The sequence below is a fragment of the Geotrypetes seraphini genome, chromosome 16, assembly GCF_902459505.1.
Source record: "Geotrypetes seraphini chromosome 16, aGeoSer1.1, whole genome shotgun sequence".
NCBI lineage: Eukaryota > Metazoa > Chordata > Amphibia > Gymnophiona > Dermophiidae > Geotrypetes > Geotrypetes seraphini.
In genome coordinates this window covers 50,351,994-50,365,424 of record NC_047099.1, presented here as the reverse complement: position 1 = coordinate 50,365,424, position 13,431 = coordinate 50,351,994, and the positions used below count along the sequence as shown (strand labels likewise).

Sequence of the window (13,431 nt, the reverse complement as noted above, 5' to 3'; positions counted from 1 at the left end):
ATTCCTAGGTTTGGCCTCTGTTCCTCCTTTCAGCATCGGTGTGGGGGGGGGGGGGGGTGCAGAGAAGACTCTGGACACATGTACATCAAGTGAGATGCAAACCCCACACACACACACCATTAGCTGAAGTCCAGATTGGCAGACTTGGAACTCTTCTGCAGATGAACAGCAGTCACTGCAAAATGCTACTGCAGAGCCCCCTACTGGTGGCTTAGAATAAGTGTCGATCACCCCGAAACACAGATGGATGCTCCTTACCGTGCAGTTATACTTCACACAGTCGTCCCAGAAACGGCTGGCCGAGAACTTCTTCCTAATGACGACGGTAAGGCCATACAGGAGACACTGCCCGACCCCCATGATGTTACCTAGAGAACCCGGGAGAAAGACAGTACTGAAATCAATGGTTCAGTGGCTTCCTCCAGGGCTGAAACCTCCCCACCCCAGCTCTTCTTTCTGTCAGCTCTCTAACTCTATGATGAAGGCCCCAAAATGCCAATTCTCCCCATGCAAGTTGAATTGTAGCATCTCCCCCTCTCCCCTCATGCTGGTGTACCATACCGGCAGAGTGATACAGCGGCAAAGAAGTATACAGGATGTCATCCTGGTGCATCCGGAAAGCATACTGTCCAAAAGCTGCGATGCGATAATACCTGTGGAATGAGAGAGCACGTAAACCATTATGAATAATAAGAAAAATGTAAAATTTTTACTGTGCAGGGGCAGCACAGCTCAAAGTCCACTGTACAAGCCTATGGCCAATGTTCCTTAACCCAAAAATACCAGGCAGAAAACCCCACCCCTCAGGAGGGGATCGATGCGCTCTCTAAGGCTTCCAGTCTCTCCTCATACATCTTCTGGCGCAAGCCTCCTATCATTTTCGTCACCTTCCTCTGGACCGCCTCAAGTCTTCTTGAGATCGTATCTGGCGAAGGACGTAAGAAGACTTGAGGTGGTCCAGAGGAGGGCGACAAAAATGATAGGAGGCTTGCGCCAGAAGACGTATGAGGAAAGACTGGAAGCCCTGAATATGTATACCCTAGAGGAAAGGAGAGACAGGGGAGATATGATTCAGACGTTCAAATACTTGAAGGATATTAACGTAGGACAAAATCTTTTCCAGAGAAAGGAAAATGGTCAAACCAGAGGACATAATTTTAGGTTGAGGGGTGGTAGATTCAGGGGCCATGTTAGGAAATTCTACTTTACGGAGAGGGTGGTGGATGCCTGGAATGCGCTCCCGAGAGAAGTGGTGGAGAGGAAAACTGTGACTGAGTTCAAAGAAGCGTGGGATGAACACAGAGGATCTAGAATCAGAAAATAATAGTAAATATTGAACTAAGGCCAGTTCTGGGCAGACTTGCACGGTCTAGGTCTGTATATGGCATGAGCTTTGACGGAGACTTCAGTAGTTGGAACATAAGCACAGTACGGAGCAGAGCTTTGGGTTTTTGCCCAGAAATAGCTAAGAAAAAATAAATTAATTTTAGATTGAAGCAGGTTGGGCAGACGGGATGCACCATTCGGGTTTTTATCTGCCGTCATCTACTATGTTACTATGTATCACAAACTGTGCGATTCCAGGTGTCCCGTGAGACGCCGGCGAGGTGGAGAGGCATCAGCGCCGGCTGACTGCCTCTTGTGGCGAGAGGCACATCCCGTAGGCAGTCAGCCAGCTCCTCTCCCCCCACTGGCGTAGTAATAGCAAGCTCAGGGCCCATCTGGAGGGCCTCCACGCACGCCAAAGTGATGACATCACACACACGCATGATGTCATCGCGACAAATGTCTGCACCCTCCAGACAGGGCCACGAGTTTAGTGCGCCACGACTTCAAGAAGTGGCCTGGTGTCTGCAATTTTTTTTTTTTTGCGCATGTGCGCGAGAGAGAAGTTCTAAAAAAAAACCCAAAAGTTTTTGATCCCAATATTAGCAATGCACTTCTGTACATAGCAAAAAAAAAACCCACCCCATCACGCATATGATAACTGATTTAATTTAGTTTAATTCATTTTTATGGTTCAATTTTGTTTGCAAGTGGGGCCAGTATTTTTGCGTATAAACGATTGCTCCACTCAGAGGGGCCACAACTTATGACGTGCAAACAGCCCGTGGTTATGTGGCAAATGGTGGCAGACATGGGATTAGAATCCTTCTTGGGCATTTATCACCACAGAGTATCTCGTCACCATCCGGTTTTCAAGAACTTTTGTCAATCGATATTATTGTCATATTCGGATTACTGCAATTCTGTTTACTGTGGTGCATTTGAAAAGGTTCTTACTGGATCACAGTTGTTCCAAAATACAGCTTCTAATCTTTCTGGTTAGATAATTTGATAGGGCAAATTGCACTGGCTTCCAATTAGATACAGGATTAAATTTAAGGTATCAGATCTAGTCCATAAGGCAATTCTCCAAAACAATTAACCTCTCTTTTAAGTATTCCAGATAATTTTATTACTAGATGGAGTAACTGTAGCTTTAAACTTCAGTTTCCAACTGTTTTTAGAGTAATTAGAAAGAGTCAACTGGTACAATTGTTTTTTTATCAGGCAGTTCAGACGTGGAAATTAGAAGCCTGGATTCGTATATTATTTTTCGTAAAGTTTTAAAGACCTACTTTTTTGATAAATGTTATTCTAAATATTTTCTCTCTTTGTGCAATAACTTTTAAGTCTATTTGCTCCGGTTCATAGACAAAATCGCGCGAGACAACGGCGCGCCGACAACTGAGCGCAAGGTTGACGGCGCGCCAAAGAAAAGCACTATTTTAAAGGGTTCCGACGGGGGGTGTTGGTGGGGAACCCCCCTATTTTACTTAACAGACATCGCGCAGGCGTTGTGGGGGGTTTGGGGGGTTGTAGCCCCCCTCATTATACTTGAAACCGAACTTTTTGCCTGTTTTTTAGGGAAAAAGTTCAGTTTTAAGTATAATGTGGGGGGGGGGTTACAACCCCCCAAACCCCCCACAACACCAGCGCAATGTCTGTTAAGTAAAGTGGGGGGGTTCCCCCCCACACCCCCCGTCGGAGCCCTTTAAAATAGTGCTTTTCTACGGCGCGCCGTCAACCTTGCGCTCAGTTGTGGGCGCGCCGTTGTCTCGCGCGATTTAGTCCCGTCACCATTTGCTCCTCTTATCATAGGGCTCTTCTTGTTGTAATCCGCTCTGAATCTGAATTGAAAAACAGCGGATTACAAGACTACCGATTAGGGCTGAGGCGTTTCCAGGATCGTAGCAAGGCTGGTGAAGATACGCATGTGACGCCGGGGATATTCTGGGCTGTATAAAGAGAGGCGTAGTCAGTAGAAGGAAGAAGGTGTTGATGCCCCTGTACAGGTCATTGGTGAGGCCCCACTTGGAGTATTGTGTTCAGTTTTGGAGACCGTATCTGGCGAAAGACGTAAGAAGACTTGAGGCGGTCCAGAGGAGGGCGACGAAAATGATAGGAGGCTTGCGCCAGAAGACGTATGAGGAGAGACTGGAAGCCCTGAATATGTATACCCTAGAGCAGGGGTGTCAAAGTCGGTCCTTGAGGGCTGCAATCCAGTCGGGTTTTCAGGATTTCCCCAATGCATATGCATGAGATCTATTTGCATGCACTGCTTTCATTGTATGCTAATAGATCTCATGCATATTCATTGAGGAAATCCTGAAACCCCGACTGGATTGCAGCCCTTGAGGAGGGACTTTGACACCCCTGCCCTAGAGGAAAGGAGAGACAGGGGAGATATGATTCAGACGTTCAAATACTTGAAGGGTATTAATGTAGAACAAAATCTTTTCCAGAGAAAGGAAAATGGTAAAACCAGAGGACATAATTTGAGGTTGAGGGGTGGTAGATTCAGGGGCCATGTTAGGAAATTCTACTTTACGGAGAGGGTGGTGGATGCCTGGAATGCGCTCCCGAGAGAGGTGGTGGAGAGGAAAACTGTGACTGAGTTCAAAGAAGCGTGGGATGAACACAGAGGATTTAGAATCAGAAAATAATATTAAAGATTGAACTAGGCCAGTTACTGGGCAGACTTGTACGGTCTGTGTCTGTGTATGGCCGTTTGGAGGAGGATGGGCAGGGGAGGGCTTCAATGGCTGTTGGAACCCAAGCACAGTACCGGGGAAAGCTTTGGATTCTCGCCCAGAAATAGCTAAGAAGAAAAAAAAAAAAAAAAAAATTTTAAATTGAATCAGGTTGGGCAGACTGGATGGACCATTCGGGTCTTTATCTGCCGTCATCTACTATGTTACTATGATATTACTGGAAAATCAAAACAATCCCAGCCCATCAATTCATACTGCTGGTGACACATATCAAGATAAGGTCTTCTTTTTAACTACCATCGAGCCTCAGAAGTGGCTTTATTTTCTTGGGCAAAATTACCCGGTAAGTATTTCTACGGCCGCAAGCGGCCTCACCGGCTCCACCAAAATTTCTCAATATATATATAAAGAATGCTTAAGTATTATACGTCCCCCTATGTATTCACGGTTTCACCAATCGTGGTTTCGGTTATTCGTTTGCAGGCTTCGCCCCCAAAATTACATCAGAGAAAAATCGCTGCTCCCAGCGTTGCACAGAGAAAATCTCTTCACAGCACCAGGTCAGGTTATTCACGGTTTTAGAATATTCTCTAGGGTTTTTAACAGAAAAGCGCGAACAACATGCGAAAAGTTATTCGTGGTTTTTCTGTATTCGCCGAGTTGATTTTCCCCTATCACCGCGAATATGGAGAGGGAAGTGTATATTACATCGCTATTTAAGATGAATAAAATTACTATCACAATAATAATAAAACCCTAAGCGCGCATGCGCACTCCTATCTCCGTGATCCGTAGCTCTGTGGCAGAGTAGGCAGAAACATGGTAGTAGCGGCGCGTGTGGCGGTTTTCAGTGCGTGCCTCTGCATGCGCAGTAGAATAGAACTGCCGAGCAGGGAGGAACCACCGAGCAGGGAAGCGTCTCAGGGCAGTGGCAGCAGTCCTGACCTGCCAACCCCTCATTCCTTACCCAAAGCAGCATGGCAGCGCTGTAAACAGGCTGTTCGCGGCAAGCCCTGGCAGGGCCTTTCCTCTGCCTCATCACTTCGGATGCGGTAAAGGAAAGGCCCTGTCGGGGGTGGCCACAAACAGCCTGTTTACAGCGCTGCCACTGAAGAAAGAAAGAAAGAAAGACTTACAGACAGACAGGGGGCAGGGAGACAGAAAGAAAGAAAGACGGGGTAGGGAGAGAGACAGAAAGAAAGGGGGAAGGGAGAGAGACAGAAAGAAAGGGGGAAGGGAGAGAGACAGAAAGAAAGGGGGAAGGGAGAGAGAGAAAGAAAGGGGGAAGGGAGAGAGACAGAAAGAAAGGGGGAAGGGAGAGAGACAGAAAGAAAGGGGGAAGGGAGAGAGACAGAAAGAAAGGGGGAAGGGATAGAGAGAAAGAAAGGGGGAAGGGAGAGAGACAGAAAGAAAGAAATTCTACACATCTATTCTAGCACCCATTAATGTAACGGGGCTAAAACACTAGTAATATAATATTTAAGCATTCCTTATATATATTGAGAAATTTTGGTGGAGCCGGTGAGGAAGCTCGCGGCTGTAGAAATACTTACCGGGTAATTTTCCCCTAAAAAATAAGTCACGTCTGAGGCGCGATGGTATTCAAAAAGATTTATCTTGATATGTGTCACCAGCAGTATGAGTTGATGGGCTGGGATGTTTTGATTTATTGTTGACATCTTTGTCAGTCCTATTAGCTTTCTTATACTACCCCATGTGAAAAGTGATTTATCATAATTGTTTGGTAATATTACTGGGGCCGTTTCACCTCTTGCATCCAACCGCAACACCGCAGGTCCCCTACTCTTCCTAGTCTGGATCGTGGCTTCTTTGCCAGGTCTTAGAGATGGTTGTGGAAACTGTGACTCAAGGGAGGGGGGGGGGCAGGGAGTAGCCATGGACGTATCGTGCATTAACCCACCTGCTTTGAACCACAATAGCAGCCTTGGGCAGCCCTGTTGTCCCCGAGGTGTAGATGTAGAAAAGACGATCTGAAAAACAAAGATGAGCCATTGTTTTGCGAGGGTGGGGGAGGGGAAGACAGGCAGCACAACGTCCATCGCCAAAATTCCTGGGGATAGAGCCGGAGGCCTTGTTAACCACTCAAGAAAGAGCTCCGGCCGAGCTCATCTCGTGCTCAGAGGCAGTGGGAGAGAGCACGGGCGATTAGGAGAGGCTTTTTACTGGACAGAGGCTGAAGGACAAAGCACAACAATGCTTCCTATGTCTTCCAGAAGAATATTCCTCAGCAGCAATTCCTGCCGAGAAGCACAGGAAACCTAAAAGCAACTTGTGGCGTGACGTCCAGGAATTCAATCAAAGTACTAAGATTCGATATGGACACTGTGAAAAGAAAACAACCAGAAAATAAACTGCGGGGCGGGGGGGAGGGGGGTTGCTTTCACCTTGCAGGCTGGCAAAAACCTCCAGTAGCTTTTATCAAGGAATCTAATGCCCAGATCAGGGAGCTGGGAACCGGGTAAGCCAGGGTTCAAATCCCGCCACCGTACCTTGTGGTCTTGGGCAAGACACCCGACCCTCCACTGTTTCAGAAACAGACTGTGGGGGGTCAGGGAAATACCTTCTATATAAGGAAGGAGTGGCACAGTGGTTAGAGCTACAGCCTCAGCACTCTGAGGTTGTGGGTTCAAATCCTGCGCTGCCCCTTGTGACCCTGGGCAAGTCACTTAATCCCCCCCCCATTGCCCCATAGACAGATTGTGAACCCACCAGGACTGATAGAGGAAATGCTTGAGTACCTGATGGTAAACTGCTTAGATAACCTTGATAGGCGGGTTATATAAATGCTTTAAATAAATAAATACATATTTGAAAGTAACTCATCTTGAGCAACGCCAGGAAAAACGGCCCGAGCCAAATTGAAAAAGAGAGAAACAGTGGTATGAACTGCTCTCATGTTTGGCTGCAGCTCACAAGGACTTCCTAAACCCTTGACACGCTGAGGCAGGCGAGCCGAGACCGTTGCCATTCTTAGCTCAGACAAGTGTCTCGAGTTGTGAAATACACAACCTGCTGATCTGAGGTTACAGCTGCTCCAAGACATCCTCCCAGGGGCTGCTCCTCCCCACCCCAGGACTGACTAAGCTGCTCAGGGCGTGTGCCGGCAACATAGAAGGAAGATCACGCCAGCCTGGCTGGGAAGGCCACCAGGCAATAGGTCCCCCCGGGTTCTGCCCCAGGAGTGATGGCTTTTCCGAAACCCTTTTAAAAGCCATCTCCTTCGGGCTTGAAATGGAGACAGCAGTCAATAGATCTGGAGCACACACTGGCTACGATGCCACAAATCTAGCATCTTTGAACAGCACTGGATTTCCTGCTTTAAAAACTAAAAAAAAATCTCCTTTATGGAAACTGCATAGAACACATCCCATGCTTCCTATGCCACTTTCACTCTGCAGTAAAGGAGTGTGCTTAAAGGGAATTTTAAGCAATGTGCCCAGTCAATGCAATTGAAACATTGAGATCAATCCCATGCAGGCACCCCAGGGAGAAAGATTTCAGAGGATACATTAGAAACCTCTCACCCTTTGCTGTATGGGAGATGCAAGACAGCCAAGCAGATGAACCATACACACATGCGCGGCAGAAACACTGGCTAGATTACCGCTAAATCCTTTGGTAGGACAGAGAACCGGAGACTTGGATGCGGCAGCCAGCAGAGGATCAAGGTGCTCCGAGCCAGGGGGCGCCACCCCCGGGTCAAAGTCCCCGCTGCAGAATTTCAGCATGTTCTTCCCTAGCAGTCCATTCACCTCAGCCAGGGCTGCAGAAGAAAGGAAAAAAAATTAGGAATGCCTGTTTATATTAAGAAATTGTCAGACGTTGGAGATTCAACAGAGCAGAGAGGGGCTCAGATCTGGATCCTCCATTCTCTTAAGGGTGCTGGGAATCCAACCACCCCACTCTCCTTACTGACATCACAGAATTAAGTACTGTTTTTATTGATTTCAATTATTTATAATCTGTATTATGTCAATATTCTAAGCGAAGTACATACGACACACACAGTCTAAAACCAGGGCAAACAAATAACCCAGATATAAGTGGTTAAACAAAAGCAAGACAAACCGAAATAAAAACAAAGCTGGAAACAGCTGTCCAGGATAAGCAGCTTAAAATCTGTTTTCCTCTTTGGGATCTTGACAGGTGCTTGAGACCTGGGTTTGCCACTATTGGAAACAGGATGTCAGGCTTGATGGACCTTCTGTCTGTCCCAGTATGGCAGCTCTTCTGTTCTTAGGTGATCCAAGTCTAGGACAATCGAGCCATTGTGACATCACTGCTGAGGTTGGCTCTTAGGCATTGGTGGAATGAGGCATTATGACATCACAATCTCAGCTCTTTGGGGTTCTGCCAGGTTCTTGGGACGTGGGTTGGCCATTGTTGGAAACAGGATACTGGGCTGGATGGACCTTCCGTCTGTCCCATCTGGGTGATGGCCTTCAAGTGCTAGAACCCACAGAGAGTCCAAGTTCCCAAAGATGAAATCAGAGCAGAGTTCAATTCGTAGCACAGACAGAACGACAGAAGAGGCAACTGGATTTGGAGCACTGATGTGACTGAGCTTTCACCCTTAGCCCTCAGGGGACACGGCCATGGACTGAATTCAGGGGGGGGGGGGGTGTGGGGACTAGGAAAGATAACCCTAGGAAAAGCTTAACCTCCCTCTTACCATCCCCTCCCTAACCCCAGATCCTACTTTTCCCTCTCTTGGAAACCTTCTCTGATCTAACGTTGTAACCCTTCTTCCATAACTCTTTTTGTAATCCGCTTTGAACCGAAAGGTAATGGCGGAATAGAAATCTGTCATGTAACCCTGAAAGATGTGATCGTATTGAATGTCACAGAAACTGAGGTGAGCTTAGTTCTCATCTAGTTTGGGTGTCAGTGGCTTTGAGGAAACGGAGGAGTGGGACGGCAAAATCAGCTTCCCTTTTCAGGCCAATCCCAGGAAGTGTTTTAGCCGGGTGTCAGCCAGCTCAAATCCCCGCAACTTCCATCCTAGCCTTAATCCCTGGGTTGTCACCCCCTTTCTGGTGCCTCCGTAGCACCTTCATAAGGCCTGAAAGACAGACGGCAAGCTCCCCGAACCAAACCCAGATTCCTGCGTGGGCTGCTGGATCCCCCAGAGGACTTGGCTACGGGGTGTCCCATCCCCTTCAACCGGCAAGCCATACGCTTCACAAGACCCCGCCACAAATAACCTACCTTTGCTCAGCTCCCCTCCGAAGATCACCGCTTTGGATTCGGAGCTGGCCAAGCAGTGGGCCAGAGAGTCCAGCCTGAGGTTGAAGTTGATCAGGGCAGCCTGGATGCCGGCTTTCGCCATGCCCAGCCAGAGTCCCACGTACTGCGGCCGGCTCTCCATGAAAAGGGCGACGACGTCCCCCTGGCGGAAGCCCCGCTGGGTCAGGAAGTTGGCCACTGCGTTGGCGTACTCGTCCAGCTGCCGGAAGGTCCATCTCTCGTCCGTGGTCTCATAGATCAGGGCCACCTTGTCGGAGTGTCTGCGCACCGTCTCCTGGAAGATCCCTGGGATGGAGGTTTTGGACCGCTGGTGCCTTCTCAACTCCCATTTGACACGAAGCAGAACGGACAACCCGCTAAGATTTGGGGGGGGGGGGGTGGAAGGAATAAACAAATAAAGCAATTACCCTCAACATACAGGTCAAGTTTCACCCAAATATGACAGTGGGTCTAACCTAGCCCTTGAAGCAGTCCTCTGGGTCCTTGTCCTATCTGAAAATCCTGTTACTTTTTGCATCGATTAAGATTCTGTCCCTAGCTGCAGCCTGGACACAGAGTCGCTTAGCTTTAGTAAAAGACCCAAAGACCCACACAGTCTGCCAGGCCATTCCTGTCCGCACTGCCAGTCACTGCCAGTCACTGTCCGTATCCAGGACAGTCCTGGTCCCTTTCCTGAGGGGTAAATGAGGGTCCCAGACCCTGTACTGAACTCTGCAATCAGCCACCAACTCCTTTGTAACCTGTACAGTCACTAATTAGGCTTGAATCCCCTGGCGGACAGTGACCAGCCGCAACCATCCTGCTGTATTTGCAATGCATGCAAATAGATCTCATGCATATTCATTGGGGAAATCCTGAAAACCCGACTGGATTGCGGCCTTTGAGGAGGGACTTTGACACCCCTGGTCTATGGGGTGTTTTCATAGGGGAACTTGGAGGGATTTGGTGCCACTGGGTGATGCAGACTCTGCACCGAATCGTGAGCGGGAGTTGGCTCGTGTGGACTAGAGAGTTGCGCGGGGACAGAAATCCCACCCATCCCCGCCCGTCCCCGCCAGGATCCTCTCCGTCCCCACCCGTCCCCATCAGGATTCTCTCCGTCCCCACCCGTCCCCGTCAGGATCCTCTCCGTCCCCACCCATCCCCGCAAGGAATTACCTCCATCCCCGCCCGTCCCCATAAAAAGCAGCAATTACTTCACACAGGATCATCAATTCCACAGTTCCTTTTGCTGTTTTCCACGTGGAATCTCTTTGGTGGAACCCTTTTTTTGTTTTCTGTTCAGGTAATTAACTTATAAACCCCTTCTTTTACTAAGACTGACGTGTCCATTATATTATATGGACGAACCCTGCTTCCAAAGCCTTCCATCCCCGTGGGAGTCCCGTTGGCTAGAGGGGGACCCCGTGGGAGTCCCGTGGGCCATAGGGGGGGTCCCCGTGGGAGTCCCGTGGGTTAGGGGGGATTCCTGCGATCCCCGTTCCCATGCAGACCTGTAGTGTGGACCCAGACACCTCAGGTATATCTGCTGTATGTAACGTCATAACCTTGTTGCTAAACCTTCTACTACGTATGTAAACTTGTAACCCGTTCTGGGTTCGAAATTCGACTAAATAAATTAGATAGATAAATAAATTTTGTCAGCCAAAGACTAGGCATGATTTGTTATCTACGCAATATCATATATTTCAATGCGTATAATAATTGTTTTTAAAATAACAATTAACAAATTGGGGAGGACAAAACAAGATAATATAGACAAATTTTGGCATTCTATTACAAACTGGTGCAAAAGGGGTGAACTACAAATTGTTTAAGAAAAGAAAAAGAAACATTTAAGGGAAAAAAAACACATATGGAGGGGTCATGGAAAACATATATGGTAGGATCTCACTGCTCAGAGCCTGCATAATTTGAACATGTGCTGTAGTGCTCGATTCGAGAAGTACCACCCGTACGCACACATTGCAACTCCGTCCCGGGACGCCTCCGTGTGCAGTCGTCCATTGTGTACCTGGACACATAACCTTATAACAGCTTCTATCTGCGTGGAAAAGGCACTCGACACAGAAACAACGCTTTCCAAAATTGTGTTTAGGCCTCCCGGGAAGGAGAACAAGCAAAGCCGAGGATGGGAATGACACCCATGAATACATCACTGGCACGCGCAGACAGGATTAGACAGGTACGGGCAGGTGCGCCTTAATTTGTCACTCAACGTATAATTAAACTCTGGAATTCATTGCCAGGGAATGTGGTGAAAGCAACTGAAGTCTGTTTGAAGTCTACAAAATCCTGAGTGGAGTAGAACGGGTACAAGTGGATCGGTTTTTTTTTTTTAGTCTATCAAAAATGACAAAAGACTAGGGGACACTCGATGAAGTTACAGGGAAATACTTGTAAAACCAATAGTTAAGCTCTGGAACGTGTTTGCCAGAGGATGTGGTTGGTTTAGCAGGGTTTAAGAAAAGTTTGAACAAGTTCCTGGAGGAAAAGTCCACAGTTGCTACTCTTTGGGCTTCCGGAATCTCGCTTACTCTTTGAGATTCTGGAATGTTGCTATTATTTGGGTTTTTAGCAGGAACCTATGACCTGGATCGGCCACTGTGGAAACAGATGAATGGGCTAGATGACACAGTATGGCTATTCTTACGTTCTGAGGTTTAAAAGAGGTTTGGATAATTTCCTAAAAGAAAAAAAGTCTATGGACTTATTAAGATGGACTTGAGGTTATCCACTGGTTAGTCCTAGGATAAGCAGCATAAAATCTGTTTTACTCCTTGGGGATCTTGCCAGGAACTTGGGACCTGGGTTGGCCACATTGGAAACAGGATCCAAGTCATTGTGACATCACTGCTGAGGTTGGCTCTTAGGGATTGGTGGAATGAGGCATTATGACATCACAATCTCAGCTCTGGAATGTTGCTACTCTTTGGGGTTCTGCCAGGTACTGGGGACCTGGGTTGGCCACTGTTGGAAACGGGATCCTGGGCTTGATGGACCTTTGATCTGTCTTATGTTCTTATGTGAGCCAAGTCTAGGCCAATCAAGTCATTGTGACATCACTGCTGAGGTTGGCTCTTAGGGATTGGTGGAATGAGGCATTATGACATCACAATCTCAGCTCTGAAATGTTGCTACTCTTTGGGTTTCTGCCAGGTATTTGTTGGAAACAGGATCCTGGACTCAATGGTCCTTTGGCCTGTCTGAGATGAGTATGGCAATTCACATGTTCCCTGGTGCAATTGTAAAGAGGCACGCAGGTACCCAAGGGTCTTTACAAATTATGCAGAAGGAAACAGCTCTGGCAGTGCACAAACGGCGAGACACACATTTCACGAGTGTGTATTCATATGTTTCATACAATACATGCATGCATCACAGCTCTGCCCACCCTAAGAACAGCTACATGCAGAATACATCCTATTCACGTCAACTGGTCCCTGCGTGTAGACCACCATGCAGTCTGAGAAACAGACATTTTTGCATGTGCGAAACCTCTCTATGAAATGGCCCCCTTAAGGGACAAAGTGTCTGTCCTCTCCTTGGGTGACAGACGGTGGCTGCCAGCAAAATCTCAAAAGGAACAGCAGGGGCATTTGATGGAGCGCATCCAGCAAATGAAAGCGTTGAAACCTACAAGGATTTTTACAAAATTAACAGGCAGCCATTGTCGGGCACCGTGAGACTGCATAGGAGCAAAATATCCCACTTTACTGGCTAAAATTCCAATTTTTTATTGGTTACAGAACAGGTTGAGGCAAACACCAGCGCCCGCTGTCTGCCATCATCTCACTTACATCAGCTGGCAATGCCCTGCCGGCTGTCCGACAACATCAGCAAAGAAAACAGCCAGGGCTTCCTCTGGCTTTCTCTCTCTGCAGTAACGGAACATGCATAGTTTCAAAATAAAAAAGGATCCCTTTGAGGGCGGATGTCCTGCTTTTCTCTCGGGTTTCCTTTCTGGGATTGTCCAGTGGGAGGAATTTATTACTGCAAAAAGCTTCTTTATTGGCCAGGAAATGTATCCTCCTCCTGTGGAGACAGGCAAAATTGCTGCCTTTACTCTTTGGAGGAATGAACTGTTCCCTATGCTAAAACTTGAATATTTAGATGTAAAGTGGGG

General features: G+C 47.6%; 1 protein-coding gene across 1 annotated transcript in view; it reads right to left on the bottom strand.

The window, feature by feature from the left end:
* SLC27A1 (solute carrier family 27 member 1) overlaps positions 1–13,431 on the bottom strand; it is a 37,549-nt gene that overhangs the window by 19,444 nt on the left and 4,674 nt on the right. Inside the window, exons 3-7 of the mRNA XM_033924312.1 lie at positions 9,267–9,661; positions 7,663–7,821; positions 5,959–6,028; positions 562–653; positions 259–368 (exon numbers count right to left, since the gene is read on the bottom strand). Coding sequence (XP_033780203.1) covers positions 259–368; positions 562–653; positions 5,959–6,028; positions 7,663–7,821; positions 9,267–9,661 — 826 coding nt within the window. The remainder of the gene's footprint in view (positions 1–258; positions 369–561; positions 654–5,958; positions 6,029–7,662; positions 7,822–9,266; positions 9,662–13,431) is intronic.